This window comes from Daphnia pulex, chromosome 3 (genome assembly GCF_021134715.1).
Source record: "Daphnia pulex isolate KAP4 chromosome 3, ASM2113471v1".
Taxonomy (NCBI): Eukaryota; Metazoa; Arthropoda; class Branchiopoda; order Diplostraca; family Daphniidae; genus Daphnia; species Daphnia pulex.
In genome coordinates this window covers 4684227-4702772 of record NC_060019.1, presented here as the reverse complement: position 1 = coordinate 4702772, position 18546 = coordinate 4684227, and the positions used below count along the sequence as shown (strand labels likewise).

General features: G+C 38.0%; 1 protein-coding gene and 11 non-coding genes across 20 annotated transcripts; 11 read left to right on the top strand and 1 right to left on the bottom strand.

Annotated features, from left to right (window-relative positions):
• The first annotated feature begins 1110 nt into the window (after nt 1-1110).
• Trnal-uaa lies at nt 1111-1247 on the top strand. Its single transcript has 2 exons — nt 1111-1147; nt 1203-1247. It is a non-coding gene; the product is annotated as a tRNA-Leu (tRNA).
• Nucleotides 1248-1973: 726 nt separating this feature from the next.
• On the top strand, nt 1974-2110 carry Trnal-uaa. The gene is made up of 2 exons: nt 1974-2010; nt 2066-2110. It is a non-coding gene; the product is annotated as a tRNA-Leu (tRNA).
• Nucleotides 2111-3977: 1867 nt separating this feature from the next.
• Nucleotides 3978-4114, top strand: Trnal-uaa. The gene is made up of 2 exons: nt 3978-4014; nt 4070-4114. It is a non-coding gene; the product is annotated as a tRNA-Leu (tRNA).
• Nucleotides 4115-6339: 2225 nt separating this feature from the next.
• Nucleotides 6340-6411, top strand: Trnaa-cgc. Its single transcript has one exon. It is a non-coding gene; the product is annotated as a tRNA-Ala (tRNA).
• A 534-nt stretch (nt 6412-6945) lies between these two features.
• Nucleotides 6946-7082, top strand: Trnal-uaa. The gene is made up of 2 exons: nt 6946-6982; nt 7038-7082. It is a non-coding gene; the product is annotated as a tRNA-Leu (tRNA).
• A 109-nt stretch (nt 7083-7191) lies between these two features.
• On the top strand, nt 7192-7263 carry Trnaa-cgc. The gene has a single exon. It is a non-coding gene; the product is annotated as a tRNA-Ala (tRNA).
• Nucleotides 7264-7330: 67 nt separating this feature from the next.
• Nucleotides 7331-7402, top strand: Trnaa-ugc. The gene has a single exon. It is a non-coding gene; the product is annotated as a tRNA-Ala (tRNA).
• A 1904-nt stretch (nt 7403-9306) lies between these two features.
• Nucleotides 9307-9378, top strand: Trnaa-cgc. Its single transcript has one exon. It is a non-coding gene; the product is annotated as a tRNA-Ala (tRNA).
• A 1384-nt stretch (nt 9379-10762) lies between these two features.
• On the top strand, nt 10763-10899 carry Trnal-uaa. The gene is made up of 2 exons: nt 10763-10799; nt 10855-10899. It is a non-coding gene; the product is annotated as a tRNA-Leu (tRNA).
• A 714-nt stretch (nt 10900-11613) lies between these two features.
• Trnal-uaa lies at nt 11614-11750 on the top strand. The gene is made up of 2 exons: nt 11614-11650; nt 11706-11750. It is a non-coding gene; the product is annotated as a tRNA-Leu (tRNA).
• Nucleotides 11751-11860: 110 nt separating this feature from the next.
• Nucleotides 11861-11932, top strand: Trnaa-cgc. The gene has a single exon. It is a non-coding gene; the product is annotated as a tRNA-Ala (tRNA).
• Nucleotides 11933-13008: 1076 nt separating this feature from the next.
• LOC124189993 (delta-1-pyrroline-5-carboxylate dehydrogenase, mitochondrial-like) lies at nt 13009-16483 on the bottom strand. 9 transcript variants are annotated; one of them, XR_006872752.1, is made up of 13 exons: nt 16194-16455; nt 16024-16114; nt 15845-15946; nt 15755-15773; nt 15588-15676; nt 15140-15530; nt 14895-15065; nt 14575-14838; nt 14355-14509; nt 14252-14292; nt 13984-14193; nt 13666-13911; nt 13009-13596 (listed from the first exon to the last, which is right to left on the bottom strand). XR_006872752.1 is itself a non-coding variant. In XM_046582509.1 (13 exons), the coding sequence occupies exons 9-13, from the start codon at nt 14434-14436 to the stop codon at nt 13390-13392; spliced, it is 738 nt and encodes a 245-aa protein (XP_046438465.1). In that variant the 5' UTR covers nt 14437-14509; nt 14575-14838; nt 14895-15065; nt 15140-15371; nt 15438-15530; nt 15588-15676; nt 15755-15946; nt 16024-16114; nt 16194-16472; the 3' UTR covers nt 13009-13389. The 9 variants fall into 9 exon arrangements, 5 of the variants coding, with proteins under 5 accessions (XP_046438465.1, XP_046438461.1, XP_046438462.1 ...); XM_046582509.1 differs by having other exon boundaries at nt 13666-13863; nt 15140-15371; nt 15438-15530; nt 15755-15946; nt 16194-16472; XM_046582505.1 differs by having other exon boundaries at nt 13666-13863.
• Nucleotides 16484-18546: the final 2063 nt, after the last annotated feature.

The following is an 18546-nucleotide window of genomic DNA, read 5'->3' as shown; positions in this document are numbered from 1 at the left end:
GTTATAGTATGGCCCAGGTATACCCCCCTTCACTGTCCCCTCTCCCATGGGTACGCGCCACCCCCCGCTCGACCCCCCTTTCTGGCCGGCTTGGGCTGCGTGTCAGCTCCGTAAAACTCAAAACTTTGAACGCGTATTACGGGCACTTCCGCTCATTTGCACACTCTAAACCCTATATTAAAAAATGATCAGCGTAAAAAGATCTACAACCCTGTAATAATCGTTTTTCCATATAAGAAAACCTGACTTGGTAGGGGAGAGCCGGTGTTTCGTTTTTTTTAAATGTTGGTTACGAAATCCTGTACAACCTAAACTTGTTCTTCTATCTGTTGCACTCAACGACATTTCCTCCAATAAATTGGCTCGTAAGAGGATCGTACTCATGACCTCTGCTTCATTAGCAAGGTGCTCTAACCAACTGAGCTAACAGGCCTCACATTGATAATTGGCCAAGAACCATTGAAAATCGTTAATCCTCTATCAAATGTAGAGATTATGACAGTGAAGGGATTCGTACCCTTTCCCCCTGAACGATTTAAAATCGTTAATACAATATCAAATGTAGAGATTTTTCCTCCATTACACAGGCCGTAAGCAACCTATCCTCCACATCTTTCAAAACCGTGAAAACTGAAAAGTCACTCACTTCAACACGGTGATAGACGGGGTAAAGAATTTTTTGTAGAAACATACATGGTTTTACGGTCCTACATGCGATGCGCGAGACTTCTCTAGCATGAGGCGGGCAAATACAAAAACATAACTACAACGGAAAAAGAAGAAACAATAACCCAACATAATGTGACATCCTGTGACGGGTGAACCAGAAGGACTGAGCTCTAGAAGGAGTGAGCCAACACTAGACCGACTGAACAGCCTAGCATTGACTGAAGAAGAACTGCGTTGGGTGGGATTTTATACAAGTAAAAACAGGGTCAAACGCGGTCATTTACAGTAGAGTCAAGGTTAGCGTGGGTCATAAAAAAGAAGGGGGGAATGACTTCTATCGAGGTCAGCGAGAGAGCAATAAACAAACGAGGAGAATGAACTATTTCGCTGATAACTAGAACGCTGACTGCCAATCATTACAATACCCATTGCCTTAACAATGTCAAGATGGCCGAGTGGTTAAGGCGCCAAACTTAAGATTCTAATTCAAATAATAGATTAATAGGTAATCGTGTGATATCGGTTACTTGGCATTCTGGTCTTCGAAGAAGGTGTGGGTTCGTACCCCACTCTTGACAAAACCTTCCTTTCAAGTTTTATTCTTTTTTACTTTAAATCTTCTTCTCCATTGAAAACACATACGTGTCGCAATCGTTAACAGTCACTCAAAGCAAAAGAACATAAGTAAAGGGTTTGTAACTGAGAGGTAGAGTGCTCGCTTCGCATGTGAGAAGACCGGAGTTCAATCCTCCGTAACTCCAAGGTTTTGCAAATAATCGAGTGTTAAAAAGCAAGTATCAGGAACATACTGGTAGTCTCGATTGTCAAGGGGTTGTAACTCAGTGGTAGAGTTTTCGCTTTGCATGCGAAAAGCCCAGAGTTAGAGTTCAATCCTCCGCAACTCCATGATATAATCACTTTAATTTTGAAATTAAAAGACCATTGTCAGGTCTGCCAACAGAATGAAACTACATTCCACATTCTTACGAATACCTCGTGAAAAGTGTAAATACCCATCAGTGATCAAACAAGTACTTGCAAAACGATAGGGCATAATCTTTCTCATCGTTCTTTTTCTTCTACTGGTAGAAACCGGCTTTTGTCGTCTCAGTGGTATTTTCTGACGGCAATTCGGTTGTGGCACTGTCGATTAAACCTGCAATGATCCTCGAAAATTGAACAGAAAAGCATACAATTGCCATTAATTATTGATATTTTTCCATGTAATTGTTACAATTGTGTGCTCTTCTCAATACACCTAGTTTACGCCACATTGCAATATAAGTAGTCATTGCGTTAATAATGTCAAGATGGCCGAGTGGTTAAGGCGCCAGACTTAAGATTCTAATTTAAATAATAGATTAATAGGTAATCTTGTGAAATCCGTTATTTGGCATTCTGGTCTTCGAAGAAGGCGTGGGTTCGAACCCCACTCTTGACAAAACCTTCCTTTCAAGTTTTATTCTTTTTACTTTAAATCTTCTTCTCCATTGAAAACACATACGTGTCACAATCGATAACAGTAACTCAAAGCAAACGAGATAATGTTAAGGGGTTGTAACTCAGAGGTTGAGTGCTCGCTTCGCATGTGAGAAGACCGGAGTTCAATCCTCCGCAACTCCGAGGTAGTGCAAATAATCGAGAGGTAAAAAGCAAGTATCAGGAACATGCTGGTAGTCTCGATATTAAGGGGTTGTAACTCACTGGTAGAGTTTTCGCTTTGCATGCGAAGCCCGGAGTTCAATCCTCCGGAACTCCATACTATAATCACTTTCATTTTGAAAAAAAAACCCATTGTCAGGTCTGCCAACAGAATGAAACTACATTCCACATTCTTACGAATATCTCGTGAAAAGTGCAAATACCCAGTGATCAAACAAGTACTTGCAAAACGATAGGGCATAATCTTTCTTGTCGTTCTTTTTCTTCTACTGGTAGAAACCGGCTTTTGTCGTCCCAGTGGTATTTCCTGACGGCCATTCGGTTGTGGCACTGTCGATTAAACCTGCAATGATCCTCGAAATTTGAACAGAAAAGCATACAATTGCCATTAATTATTGATATTTTTCACTGTCATTGTTACAATTGTGTGCTCTTCTCAATACACCTAGTTTACGCCACATTGCAATATAAGTAGTCATTGCGTTAATAATGTCAAGATGGCCGAGTGGTTAAGGCGCCAGACTTAAGATTCTAATTTAAATAATAGATTAACAAGATTCCTTCGGTAATGTCCTTCGGGAATTTTTTTAAACGTTAAAGAGACGGAAAAGCAAGGTGAAATAGTAGAAAGTAAATAGTATACATACTATTAAGCTTGGAAAATTCTGTTTCCCTTTATTCTCTTAAATGATTTTATGCTTATTAACTAATTGACTAATAATCTGTCAATATTATGAGTGGTGTGACTTAGGTGTGGCGGAGGCTTCACCCCGCCACCCCACGTCGCACTTCATGTTTAGATTAAGTTAAAGTAACACTTATTACTATAGTAACAATACAATTATATCATGCGGTCACATGTTGCATTAGATGAGTCTTGGCTAATAGATAGCAAGCTACCATCACACCCATTTTTTCCCTTCAAATAATATAATAATGATGGTCTAATGGTCATCAACTCAGGCTGTCATTCGCATGGTTCGCGGTTCGAATCTCGATCAAGTCGGAAACGAAAACAAAGTTTGTACTTTTTGAAAAATTCCTCTGAATAAGCTTTCGGAGGTAAATTGAAGTGGAAGATCGGTGGTAACTCTTCACGACTGCAAGAAGATCTTGATGACCGAGGAGAGGACAGAGGAAGAAGGGAGAGATGACCCAGAGCTTAAAAATGAATATAATCTAACATTTTTAAAATGTTCCTCAACTTCTTGGTTGATGACTAACTGTTAAAAAAGGAGGCATAGAAATTTTACTTGGACAACCTTTTTTGAAATTAAAAGACCATTGTCAGGTCTGCCAACAGAATGAAACTACATTCCACATTCTTACGAATACCTCGTGAAAAGTGTAAATACCCATCAGTGATCAAACAAGTACTTGCAAAACGATAGGGCATAATCTTTCTCATCGTTCTTTTTCTTCTACTGGTAGAAACCGGCTTTTGTCGTCTCAGTGGTATTTTCTGACGGCAATTCGGTTGTGGCACTGTCGATTAAACCTGCAATGATCCTCGAAAATTGAACAGAAAAGCATACAATTGCCATTAATTATTGATATTTTTCCATGTAATTGTTACAATTGTGTGCTCTTCTCAATACACCTAGTTTACGCCACATTGCAATATAAGTAGTCATTGCGTTAATAATGTCAAGATGGCCGAGTGGTTAAGGCGCCAGACTTAAGATTCTAATTTAAATAATAGATTAATAGGTAATCTTGTGAAATCCGTTATTTGGCATTCTGGTCTTCGAAGAAGGCGTGGGTTCGAACCCCACTCTTGACAAAACCTTCCTTTCAAGTTTTATTCTTTTTACTTTAAATCTTCTTCTCCATTGAAAACACATACGTGTCACAATCGATAACAGTAACTCAAAGCAAACGAGATAATGTTAAGGGGTTGTAACTCAGAGGTTGAGTGCTCGCTTCGCATGTGAGAAGACCGGAGTTCAATCCTCCGCAACTCCGAGGTAGTGCAAATAATCGAGAGGTAAAAAGCAAGTATCAGGAACATGCTGGTAGTCTCGATATTAAGGGGTTGTAACTCACTGGTAGAGTTTTCGCTTTGCATGCGAAGCCCGGAGTTCAATCCTCCGGAACTCCATACTATAATCACTTTCATTTTGAAAAAAAAAACCCATTGTCAGGTCTGCCAACAGAATGAAACTACATTCCACATTCTTACGAATATCTCGTGAAAAGTGCAAATACCCAGTGATCAAACAAGTACTTGCAAAACGATAGGGCATAATCTTTCTTGTCGTTCTTTTTCTTCTACTGGTAGAAACCGGCTTTTGTCGTCCCAGTGGTATTTCCTGACGGCCATTCGGTTGTGGCACTGTCGATTAAACCTGCAATGATCCTCGAAATTTGAACAGAAAAGCATACAATTGCCATTAATTATTGATATTTTTCACTGTCATTGTTACAATTGTGTGCTCTTCTCAATACACCTAGTTTACGCCACATTGCAATATAAGTAGTCATTGCGTTAATAATGTCAAGATGGCCGAGTGGTTAAGGCGCCAGACTTAAGATTCTAATTTAAATAATAGATTAACAAGATTCCTTCGGTAATGTCCTTCGGGAATTTTTTTAAACGTTAAAGAGACGGAAAAGCAAGGTGAAATAGTAGAAAGTAAATAGTATACATACTATTAAGCTTGGAAAATTCTGTTTCCCTTTATTCTCTTAAATGATTTTATGCTTATTAACTAATTGACTAATAATCTGTCAATATTATGAGTGGTGTGACTTAGGTGTGGCGGAGGCTTCACCCCGCCACCCCACGTCGCACTTCATGTTTAGATTAAGTTAAAGTAACACTTATTACTATAGTAACAATACAATTATATCATGCGGTCACATGTTGCATTAGATGAGTCTTGGCTAATAGATAGCAAGCTACCATCACACCCATTTTTTCCCTTCAAATAATATAATAATGATGGTCTAATGGTCATTAACTCAGGCTGTCATTCGCATGGTTCGCGGTTCGAATCTCGATCAAGTCGGAAACGAAAACAAAGTTTGTACTTTTTGAAAAATTCCTCTGAATAAGCTTTCGGAGGTAAATTGAAGTGGAAGATCGGTGGTAACTCTTCACGACTGCAAGAAGATCTTGATGACCGAGGAGAGGACAGAGGAAGAAGGGAGAGATGACCCAGAGCTTAAAAATGAATATAATCTAACATTTTTAAAATGTTCCTCAACTTCTTGGTTGATGACTAACTGTTAAAAAAGGAGGCATAGAAATTTTACTTGGACAACCAAATTTATTAAAATCAAGATAAAAAATAGTAAACAAAAAGAGGTAATAATAAAACAAAAGGGTTACAAAAATAAGAGTGGGAAAATACAAAGTAAAAAGAAGAATAAAGACGAAATCGAAGTCGAACATAAAAACCAAATCAAATAATTAATACTCTCCACTCCCATAGCAGAAAACTTGTCTTGCTAGGGAAGATCCAAACTTTTTTTTTTCTTTTTGTTTACACTGCTGAGCATGCACTGACAGTTGGAAGGTTACGCAAAAAAGCGAATTCACTAACTAGGATTCGGCAACCAGCTAGGTAACAAATACGCAAATTAAATTTCTAAAACAGTAATAAAAACAAATGAAAACCCTGTTACGCAATGTATCAAATTTTGACAGAATTATTTACAAAATTTGGTGACGATTGGTCATTCAGGAAAGAAACGTATAAAGGATTACAAAATGGACATTAAACCCTCTGAATTTCACTATTAGCTACTACTACCCAACCCCCTATACCCCACACCCTATATTGTAAAGGACCTTCGTATATAAATATACCTCAGGGATAGGTAATCTTGTGAAATCCGTTACTTGGCATTCTGGTCTTCGAAGAAGGCGTGTGTTCGTACCCCACTCTTGACAAAACCTTCCTTTCAAGTTTTATTCTTTTTACTTTAAATCTTCTTCTCCATTGAAAACACATACGTGTCGCAATCGTTAAAAGTTACTCAAAGCAAACGAGATAATGTTAAGGGGTTGTAACTCAGAGGTAGAGTGCTCGCTTCGCATGTGAGAAGACCGGAGTTCAATCCTCCGCAACTCCAAGGTATTGCAAATAATCGAGTGTTTAAAAGCAAGTATCAGGAACATACTGGTAGTCTCGATTGTCAAGGGGTTGTAACTCAGTGGTAGTGTGTTCGCTTTGAATGCGAAAAGCCCGAAGTTCAATCCTCCGGAACTCCATACTATAATACCTTTCATTTTGAAAAAAAAAGACCATTGTCAGGGCTGCCAACAGAATGAAACTACATTCCACATTCTTACGAATATCTCGTGAAAAGTGTAAATACCCAGTGATCAAACAAGTACTTGCAAAACGATAGGACATAATCTTTCTTATCGTTCTTTTTCTTCTACTGGTACAAACCGGCTTTTGTCGTCCCAGTGGTATTTTCTGACGGCGATTCGGTTGTAACACTGCCGATTAAACCTGCAATGATCCTCTAAAATTGAACAGAAAAGCATACAATTGCCATTAATTATTGATATTTTTCACTGTCATTGTTACAATTGTGTGCTCTTCTCAATACACCTAGTTTACGCCACATTGCAATATAAGTAGTCATTGCGTTAACAATGTCAAGATGGCCGAGTGGTTAAGGCGCCAGACTTAAGATTCTAATTTAAATAATAGATTAATAGGTAATCTTGTAAAATCCGTTATTTGGCATTCTGGTCTTCGAAGAAGGCGTGGGTTCGAACCCCACTCTTGACAAAACCTTCCTTTCAAGTTTTATTCTTTTTACTTTCAATCTTCTTCTCCATTAAAATACATACGTGTCGCAATCGTTAAAAGTCACTCAAAGCAAACGAATTAATGTTAAGGGGTTGTAACTCAGAGGTAGAGTGCTCGCTTCGCATGTGAGAAGACCGGAGTTCAATCCTCCGCAACTCCAAGTTATTGCAAATAATCGAGTGTTAAAAAGCAAGTATCAGGAACATACTGGTAGTCTCGATTGTGAAGGGGTTGTAACTCAGTGGTAGAGTGTTCGCTTTGCATGCGAAAAGCCCGGAGTTCAATCCTCCGCAACTCCATACTATAATCACTTTCATTTTGAAAAAAAGACCATTGTCAGGTCTGCCAACAGAATGAAACTACATTCCACATTCTTACGAATATCTCGTGAAAAGTGTAAATACCCAGTGATCAAACAAGTACTTGCAAAACGATAGGGCATAATCTTTCTTATCTTTCTTTTTCTTCTACTCGTAGAAACCGGCTTTTGTCGTCCCAGTGGTATTTTCTGACGGCGATTCGGTTGTAACACTGCCGATTAAACCTGCAATGATCCTCTAAAATTGAACAGAAAAGCATACAATTGCCATTAATTATTGATATTTTTCACTGTCATTGTTACAATTGTGTGCTCTTCTCAATACACCTAGTTTACGCCACATTGCAATATAAGTAGTCATTGCGTTAACAATGTCAAGATGGCCGAGTGGTTAAGGCGCCAGACTTAAGATTCTAATTTAAATAATAGATTAACAAGATTCCTTCGGTAATGTCCTTCGGGAATTTTTTTAAACGTTAAAGAGACGGAAAAGCAAGGTTAAATAGTAGAAAGTAAATAGTATACATACTATTAAGTTTGGAAAATTCTGTTTCCCTTTATTTCCTTAGATGATTTTATGCTTATTACCTAATTGACTAATAATCTGTCAATATTATGAGTGGTGCGACTTAGGTGTGGCGGAGGCTTCACCCCGCCACCCCACGTCGCACTTCATGTTTAGATTAAGTTAAAGTAACACTTATTACTATAGTAACAATACAATTATATCATGCGGTCACATGTTGCATTAGATGAGTCTTGGCTAATAGATAGCAAGCTACCATCACACCCATTTTTTCCCTTCAAATAATATAATAATGATGGTCTAATGGTCATCAACTCAGGCTGTCATTCGCATGGTTCGCGGTTCGAATCTCGATCAAGTCGGAAACGAAAACAAAGTTTGTACTTTTTGAAAAATTCCTCTGAATAAGCTTTCGGAGGTAAATTGAAGTGAAGATCGGTGGTAACTCTTCACGACCGCAAGAAGATCTTGATGACCGAGGAGAGGACAGAGGAAGAAGGGAGAGATGACCCAGAGCTTAAAAATGAATATAATCTAACATTTTTAAAATGTTCCTCAACTTCTTGGTTGATGACTAACTGTTAAAAAAGGAGGCATAGAAATTTTACTTGGACAACCAAATTTATTAAAATCAAGATAAAAAATAGTAAACAAAAAGAGGTAATAATAAAACAAAAGGGTTACAAAAATAAGAGTGGGAAAATACAAAGTAAAAAGAAGAATAAAGACGAAATCGAAGTCGAACATAAAAACCAAATCAAATAATTAATACTCTCCACTCCTATAGCAGAAAACTTGTCTTGCTAGGGAAGATCCAAACTTTTTTTTCTCTTTTTGTTTACACTGCTGAGCATGCACTGACAGTTGGAAGGTTACGCAAAAAAGCGAATTCACTAACTAGGATTCGGCAACCAGCTAGGTAACAAATACGCAAATTAAATTTCTAAAACAGTAATAAAAACAAATGAAAACCCTGTTACGCAATGTATCAAATTTTGACAGAATTATTTACAAAATTTGGTGACGATTGGTCATTCAGGAAAGAAACGTATAAAGGATTACAAAATGGACATTAAACCCTCTGAATTTCACTATTAGCTACTACTACCCAACCCCCTATACCCCACACCCTATATTGTAAAGGACCTTCGTATATAAATATACCTCAGGGATAGGTAATCTTGTGAAATCCGTTACTTGGCATTCTGGTCTTCGAAGAAGGCGTGTGTTCGTACCCCACTCTTGACAAAACCTTCCTTTCAAGTTTTATTCTTTTTACTTTCAATCTTCTTCTCCATTGAAAATACATACGTGTCGCAATCGTTAAAAGTCACTCAAAGCAAACGACATAATGTTAAGGGGTTGTAACTCAGAGGTAGAGTGCTCGCTTCGCATGTGAGAAGACCGGAGTTCAATCCTCCGCAACTCCAAGGTATTGCAAATAATCGAGTGTTAAAAAGCAAGTATCAGGAACATACTGGTAGTCTCGATTGTCAAGGGGTTGTAACTCAGTGGTAGTGTGTTCGCTTTGCATGCGAAAAGCCCGAAGTTCAATCCTCCGCAACTCCATACTATAATCACTTTCATTTTGAAAAAAAGACCATTGTCAGGTCTGCCAACAGAATGAAACTACATTCCACATTCTTACGAATATCTCGTGAAAAGTGTAAATACCCAGTGATCAAACAAGTACTTGCAAAACGATAGGGCATAATCTTTCTTATCGTTCTTTTTCTTCTACTGGTACAAACCGGCTTTTGTCGTCCCAGTGGTATTTTCTGACGGCGATTCGGTTGTAACACTGCCGATTAAACCTGCAATGATCCTCTAAAATTGAACAGAAAAGCATACAATTGCCATTAATTATTGATATTTTTCACTGTCATTGTTACAATTGTGTGCTCTTCTCAATACACCTAGTTTACGCCACATTGCAATATAAGTAGTCATTGTGTTAACAATGTCAAAATGGCCGAGTGTTTAAGGCGCCAGACTTAAGATTCTAATTTAAATAATAGATTAATTGGTAATCTTGTGAATTCAGTTATTTGGCATTCTGGTCTTCGAAGAAGGTGTGGGTTCGAACCCCACTCTTGACAAAACCTTCCTTTCAAGTTTTATTCTTTTTACTTTAAATCTTCTTCTCCATTGAAAACACATACGTGTCGCAATCGTTAAAAGTCACTCAAAGCAAACGAGCAAATGTTAAGGGGTTGTTTCTCAGAGGTAGAGTGCTCGCTTCGCATGTGAGAAGACCGGAGTTCAATCCTCCGCAACTCCAAGGTTTTGCAAATAATCGAGTGTTAAAAAGCAAGTATCAGGAACATACTGGTAGTCACGATTGTCAAGGGGTTGTAACTCAGCGGTTGAGGCTTCGCTTTGCATGCGAAAAGCCCGGAGTTCAATCCTCCGCAACTCCATCCTATAAACACTTTAATTTTGAAAAAAAATCCCATTGTCAGGTCTGCCAACAGAATGAAACTACATTCCACATTCTTACGAATATCTCGTGAAAAGTTTAAATACCCAGTGATCAAACAAGTACTTGCAAAACGATAGGGCATAATCTTTCTTATCGTTCTTTTTCTTCTACTGGTAGAAACCGGCTTTTGTCGTCCCAGTGGTATTTTCTGACGGCCATTCGGTTGTGGCACTGTCGATTAAACCTGCAATGATCCTCGAAAATTGAACAGAAAAGCATACAATTGCCATTAATAATTGATATTTTTCCCTGTCATAGTTACAATTGTGTGCTCTTCTCAATAGACCTAGTTTACGCCACATTGCAATATAAGTAGTCATTGTGTTAACAATGTCAAGATGGCCGAGTGGTTAAGGCGCCAGACTTAAGATTCTAATTTAAATAATAGATTAATAGGTAATCTTGTGAAATCCGTTTTTTGCCATTCTGGTCTTCGAAGAAGGCGTGGGTTCGAACCCCACTCTTGACAAAACCTTCCTTTCAAATTTTATTCTTTTTACTTTAAATCTTCTTCTCCATTGAAAACACATACGTGTCGCACTCGTTAAAAGTCACTCGAAGCAAACGAGCAAATGCTAATGGGTTGTAACTCAGAGGTAGAATGCTCGCTTCGCATGAGAGAAGACTGGAGTTCAATCCTCCACAACTCCAAGGTTTTGCAAATAATCGAGTGTTAAAAAGCAAGTAATAGGAACATACTGGTAGTCTCGATTGTCAAGGGGTTGTAACTCAGTGGTGGAGTGCTCGCTTTGCATGCGAAAAGCCCGGAGTTCAATACCCCGCAACTCCATACTATAATCACTTTCATTTTGAAAAAAAGACCATTGTCAGGTCTGCCAACAGAATGAAACTACATTCCACATTCTTACGAATATCTCGTGAAAAGTGTAAATACCCAGTGATCAAACAAGTACTTGCAAAACGATAGGGCATAATCTTTCTTATCGTTCTTTTTCTTCTACTGGTAAAAACCGGCTTTTGTCGTCCCAGTGATATTTTCTGACGGCCATTCGGTTGTGGCACTGTCGATTAAACCTGCAATGATCCTCGAAAATTTAACAGGAAAGCATACATTTGCCATTAATTATTGATATTTTTCCATGTTATTGTTAAAATTGTGTGGTCTTCTGAATACACCTAGTTTACGCCACATTGCAATATAAGTAGTCATTGTGTTAACAATGTCAAGATGGCCGAGTGGTTAAGGCGCCAGACTTAAGATTCTAATTTAAATAATAGATTAATAGGTAATCTTGTGAAATCCGTTATTTGGCATTCTGGTCTTCGAAGAAGGCGTGGGTTCGAACCCCACTCTTGACAAAACCTTCCTTTCAAGTTTTATTCTTTTTACTTTAAATCTTCTTCTCCATTGAAAACACATACGTGTCGTAATCGTTAAAAGTCACTCAAAGCAAACGAGCAAATGTTAAGGGGTTGTAACTCAGAGGTAGAGTGCTCGCTTCGCATGTGAGAAGACCGGAGTTCAATCCTCCGCAACTCCAAGGTTTTGCAAATAATCGAGTGTTAAAAAGCAAGTATCAGGAACATACTGGTAGTCACGATTGTCAAGGGGTTGTAACTCAGCGGTAGAGGGTTCGCTTTGCATGCGAAAAGCCCGGAGTTCAATCCTCCGCAACTCCATCCTATAATCACTTTAATTTTGAAAAAAAAATCCCATTGTCAGGTCTGCCAACAGAATGAAACTACATTCCACATTCTTACGAATATCTCGTGAAAAGTTTAAATACCCAGTGATCAAACAAGTACTTGCAAAACGATAGGGCATAATCTTTCTTATCGTTCTTTTTCTTCTACTGGTAGAAACCGGCTTTTGTCGTCCCAGTGGTATTTTCTGACGGCCATTCGGTTGTGGCACTGTCGATTAAACCTGCAATGATCCTCGAAAATTGAACAGAAAAGCATACAATTGCCATTAATTATTGATATTTTTCCCTGTCATAGTTACAATTGTGTGCTCTTCTCAATAGACCTAGTTTACGCCACATTGCAATATAAGTAGTCATTGTGTTAACAATGTCAAGATGGCCGAGTGGTTAAGGCGCCAGACTTAAGATTCTAATTTAAATAATAGATTAACAAGATTCCTTCGGTAATGTCCTTCGGGAATTTTTTGAAACGTTAAAGAGACAGAAAAGCAAGGTTAAATAGTAGAAAGTAAATAGTATACATACTATTAAGTTTGGAAAATTCTGTTTTCCTTTATTCTCTTAAATGATTTTATGCTTATTAACTAATTGACTAACAAGATTCCTTCGGTAATGTCCTTCGGGCATTTTTAAAACGCCGGGGAGTGGATCCTAATGAAAAAAAAACATCTACATGTAATTTTGTATTAACAATACTAGAAATGGAAAATTATCTATTTGCTCGAACAAAAACATTTTCCCAATCCCAAGAAGCAGCGTTGAGTTGACTATTTTACAGACTAGAAACAGACATTTTTCAGGTCTGTACACCATTCATGATTATATTAAAAAATACACTATTTGGCAGTAGAAATCAATTTATTCAATTATAACAGTTTATCACACATCGGAACCATGAATGTTTCATTTTAAGAAAATTAAATAAAATTGTTGCGAAAATCAAAACTTATTTTTTCAAACTTGAGTATGTTGGTGATTTCAGTAGACAATCAGTAGGGGATTAGGGGCCTTGGTGTAGTAGAAAGTAGCAGCATACATAGTCTTGTAATATTCAGTCCCACAGTGGTGTAGTACTTGGAGACCTCGTTGTTGTGAAGTATGGCAGCTTGTGGTGATTTGGTATCGGCCATATCCAGGAGGCATCAGTGCACCCGTGGTCGACCCAGCCATCCAAAGTGGTCGACCCAGGTCTAATGTTTCTTCTAGTGCGCTGTCGTCATAAACGAAGGCGGTGAGAACGGGTCCGAAAATTTCTCCCAACATTATGCGATCACGGGGATTTTTAGTTCCTACTAGGGTTGGATGTATAAAATACCCGACACTTTTATTCGCTGCCCACCAGCAATAATCTGAAGATCCGGTGACTGTTCGGCGTGCTTAATGTAAGAGGTTATGCGCTCATAAGCTCGACTATCAATGACCGAAGACGTAAGTGAGTCAAAGTCGGTGACTGGACCAATTTTCATTTGCTTCATACCCTCGATTAGCCCTTCCTTTATCTAGAAAATGTAATAAATTGATTTAATCGTGATGTATTAAATTAATGTGTGACACTAAATAGATCTAACCTGTTTCCATAATGAGGATGGGACATATAACCTTGACGTTGCCGAACACTTTTGTCCGGAATACTCAAAAGCGCCACGAAGGGTAGAATTGACAACGTGCTCTACATTTGCAGATGAATGAAGCCAATGGTAATTCTTCCCTCCGCACTCGCCAACCAAACGCGGCAAATTCCGGAAGCGGTCAACATTTTCTCCTACCTATTCTTAAATAAAGAATGGTTGAAGAGCGGAATAGGGCCACATAATCTGAAGTTCGAAAAATGACAACCATGGAAGGGAATCAGTTACTGTTACGAATAGTTTTCAAATGTTACTAACCTGACTAAACCAGTGATCAAAATCCACCTCATCGAGTAATTCAAAGGCTGCAAGTCCAATAGCATTGTAAAGTGCATCCTTCTTGATTATACGATTCATATCATCTGGTGGTATCAGTCCCATGCTCTCGTTAAGCACCGAAATCAGTACGGGACTCAAGATCAATTGATATTCGTGGAAGAGACTTAGAAATAAACATCCCGTACAAGGCTAAAAAAACGACAGAATTCATAGTCGCAATACAATATTTATAATTCAGTATACACACCCTAAGACTGTATTTCCAAGCTTCTCCACCTTCTTCAGCGGCTAGTAAAACAAATACATTTTTTAAATTAAAAATTAAGGAATTACAAAATCAGTCTAATTACCAAATTCTTCCGGATTTGTTTCCCAGACATGTAGATCCTCTTGCGACAGCAGCAAATAATTTTCAATTAATTGACGGCACATCAATGAGAGTGATTCAGGTGTAAAAACTTCCGACTTTATGCGATAGGCCTCAAGAGTGGCAGGCTCTTGGTATCTGAAATGACAACCAGTTAAAAATTAAGTCATAGTTAAATTTGAGACGAAAAATGTGAAAGATACCTTCGATAATCTTTCCTGGTCTATATTCGGCACAAAGTGCAATGCCCTTCACCAGATTTAGGGACTGCACAACAAAGGAATCGAAGAGTAGAACTTGGTTCTCTGGTTGGAACAAATAGTGAAGAACGAATTCTACGGTCATACGGATAAACGGGACAAAGGAAAAAGGATGGAAGTCGAGGAGATCCCGGAGAACCTTGCACTGAACAACCAAATATTTTTCGCACAACGCCAACAATGGGTCATTGGAAAGAACAACTTGACCTGCAAAACAGAAATGATTAGACTGACGGTCAAGTGATTTGGTTTCCTCCACTTACGGTATTGGAGAAGGTTTTTAATTCGCTCGTAAAACTCTGAACGAATTCCATAACAGTATTGGTTTGATGAGGTGTCTTAAAACCATGAACAGTCAATTTACGGATAACGCGCAAACACAGTAATGCTTTCTCCATCGTAGCCCCAACTATTTCAGCATTACGCGCTTCCATCTACATTATAACACACACAAAAAAAGAAAAAGTTCAGATCGGTCTTGCATAAAAATCTGATTGGAAATGGTTACTTGTTGCAGAAGCGTTTGACTCAGATGACTATAAAGGGCGCAAACATAGCTGTACATTTCGGAACTCAGATCCTGGAACGCGCGTCGATCACCTGCCAGTCTTTTAGAGGCAAGAGATTTTGTCACATGATGCAAGTAGAGCAAGGCTCTTTGTTGAACCAAATCATCTTCAGTTCTCACAAGATGCAAGAGGGAAGGCAGCAATTCTGGCCATTCCTTGGGATAGTCATATCTGAAAACAAATCATATTTGATTAACCACATGAAGTGAAAATGAACATCAGTCCAATATTCTTTGCCATCAATAACAATTGGAATTTCTTCAACAGTAGATTGCCTATGTTGTAATGCATTTTCCAAGGCAACTCTTTCTTCGCTGCTTTTCAAATAACCTAAATATGATTTTAAAAAAATGAAACCACCAAATCATAAGTAATTTTAACTTTTACCTAAAATAGGTTCATTTGCCAAATTAATTGGCTGAGCAATAGGTTTTTGAATAATAGATGGTCCACCCAAAAATCTAACAAATGATTTCCTATAAAGTGGGCAAACGTATATATAAATGTTGTACGCTTAGTTTTAACTCATTTATAGTCTTTTAAAACTTATTTACCCAACAAAAAGTCTCTGTGCTGATGAAAAATGAAGAGTTTTTTTGGAAACGGATGAAATCATTTCAAAAACTTTGATGGTAGTAATAGACCTCTGAACACAACGGTACTTTCCACTATCAGACTCCTGAAACTTTGGGATTGTCAGGTGAAGGGTGTTGATAGCTCCTGGCTTGTTGAGTATATCATGCATGCTGTGTTTCAAAGAGAATATTGCATTAGGAGTTGAGCAGAGCAGGCACTATGAATGTTGTCTGCAAATTTGACATACCGATTTGTACTGTGCTGTGGGAAGTGCCACTCTAGCTGAAATTTGACAAATGGTCCAGATTCTTTGACGACTTGGCAGGTATACTTGGCCTCTACATTGTAAAATTTAGTAAAATATATCAAAACTGTTAAAATTCAAGAATAACTTATCACAAACCATTTTAATCTCACTTTTTCTTCTTCACTTTGTTCTCTTTACTCGTGTTGAATTGCGTATTAAAATACAAACACAAAGGAGAAAGCATTGTGCTTATGAAGTTACTCTAATAATAATGATTACCCGAAGGGTTTCTTCTACTGTCATGATTCAAAGAATTTGCTAGATGTTGCTCGAAATAGTTTTCCAGTTTAATCAGCAGTCCACTTTAAGAATTCTTCTGAAAACAAATTGTTTCTCTAGTTGTTGACACTACTGAGAACTGACTGCACTACACTGACAGTTAGAAGGTTAAGCAAACAAAGCGAATCACTAACTTGGATTCGGCAACCAGCTAGGTAATACATACGCAAATTAAATTTCTAAAACAGTAATAAAAACAAATGAAAACCCCGCTACGCAATGTATCAAATTTTGACAGAATTATGTACAAAATTTGGTGACGATTGGTCATTCAGGGAAGAAACGTATGAAGGATTACTAAATGGACATTAAACCCTCTGAATTTCACTAATAGCTACTACTACCCTACCCCCTATACCCCACACCCTATATTGTTAAGGACCTTCGTATATAAATATACCTCAGGGATAATCTGTCAATATTATGAGTGGTGCGACTTAGGTGTGGCGGAGGCCTCACCCCGCCACCCCACGTCGCACTTCATGTTTAGATTTAGTTAAAGTAACACTTATTACTATAGTAACAATACAATTATATCATGCGGTCACATGTTGCATTAGATGAGTCTTGGCTAATAGATAGCAAGCTACCATCACACCCATTTTTTCCCTTCAAATAATATAATAATGATGGTCTAATGGTCAACAACTCAGGCTGTCATTCGCATGGTTCGCGGTTCGAATCTCGATCAAGTCGGAAACGAAAACTAAGTTTGTACTTTTTGAAAAATTCCTCTGAATAAGCTTTCGGAGGTAAATTGAAGTGGAAGATCGGTGGTAACTCTTCACGACCGCAAGAAGATCTTGATGACCGAGGAGAGGACAGAGGAAGAAGGGAGAGATGACCCAGAGCTTAAAAATGAATATAATCTAACATTTTTAAAATGTTCCTCAACTTCTTGGTTGATGACTAACTGTTCAAAAAGGAGGCATAGAAATTTTACTTGGACAACCAAATTTATTAAAATCAAGAAAAAAAATAGTAAACAAAAAGAGGTAATAATAAAACAAAAGGGTTACAAAAATAAGAGTGGGAAAATACAAAGTAAAAAGAAGAATAAAGACGAAATCGAAGTCGAACATAAAAACCAAATCAAATAATTAATACTCTCCACTCCCATAGCAGAAAACTTGTCTTGCTAGGGAAGATCCAAACTTTTTTTTTTCTTTTTGTTTACACTGCTGAGCATGCACTGACAGTTGGAAGGTTACGCAAAAAAGCGAATTCACTAACTAGGATTCGGCAACCAGCTAGGTAACAAATACGCAAATTAAATTTCTAAAACAGTAATAAAAACAAATGAAAACCCTGTTACGCAATGTATCAAATTTTGACAGAATTATGTACAAAATTTGGTGACGATTGGTCATTCAGGAAAGAAACGTATAAAGGATTACAAAATGGACATTAAACCCTCTGAATTTCACTACTAGCTACTACTACCCAACCCCCTATACCCCACACCCTATATTGTAAAGGACCTTCGTATATAAATATACCTCAGGGATAGATAATCTTGTGAAATCCGTTACTTGGCATTCTGGTCTTCGAAGAAGGCGTGTGTTCGTACCCCACTCTTGACAAAACCTTCCTTTCAAGTTTTATTCTTTTTACTTTAAATCTTCTTCTCCATTGAAAACACATACGTGTCGCAATCGTTAAAAGTCACTCAAAGCAAACGAGATAATTTTAAGGGGTTGTAACTCAGAGGTAGATTGCTCGCTTCGCATGTGAGAAGACAAGAGTTCAATCCTCCGCAACTCCAAGGTTTTGCAAATAATCGAGTGTTAAAAAGCAAGTATCAGGAACATACTAGTAGTCTCGATTGTCAAGGGGTTGTAACTCAGTGGTAGAGTGTTCGCTGTGCATGCGAAAAGCACGGAATTCATTCCCCCGCAACTCCATTCTATAATCACTTTCATTTTGAAAAAAAGACCATTGTCAGGTCTGCCAACAGAATGAAACTACATTCCACATTCTTACGAATATCTCGTGAAAAGTGTAAATACCCAGTGATCAAACAAGTACTTGCAAAACGATAGGGCATAATCTTTCTTATCGTTCTTTTTCTTCTACTGGTAGAAACCGGCTTTTGTCGTCCCAGTGGTATTTTCTGACGGCCATTCGGTTGTGGCACTGTCGATTAAACCTGCAATGATCCTCGAAAATTGAACAGAAAAGCAT

Excerpts from the sequence above, each read along its gene's own strand:
- LOC124189993 (XM_046582509.1), bottom strand. The coding sequence starts at position 14,436 with ATGTGCCGTCAATTAATTGAAAATTATTTGCTGCTGTCGCAAGAGGAT. Across the intron at positions 14,194-14,251 it reads CTTGGAAATACAGTCTTAGG|CCTTGTACGGGATGTTTATT; the intron begins GTGTGTATACTG and ends TCGTTTTTTTAG. Across the intron at positions 13,597-13,665 it reads CATCCTCATTATGGAAACAG|ATAAAGGAAGGGCTAATCGA; the intron begins GTTAGATCTATT and ends TACATTTTCTAG.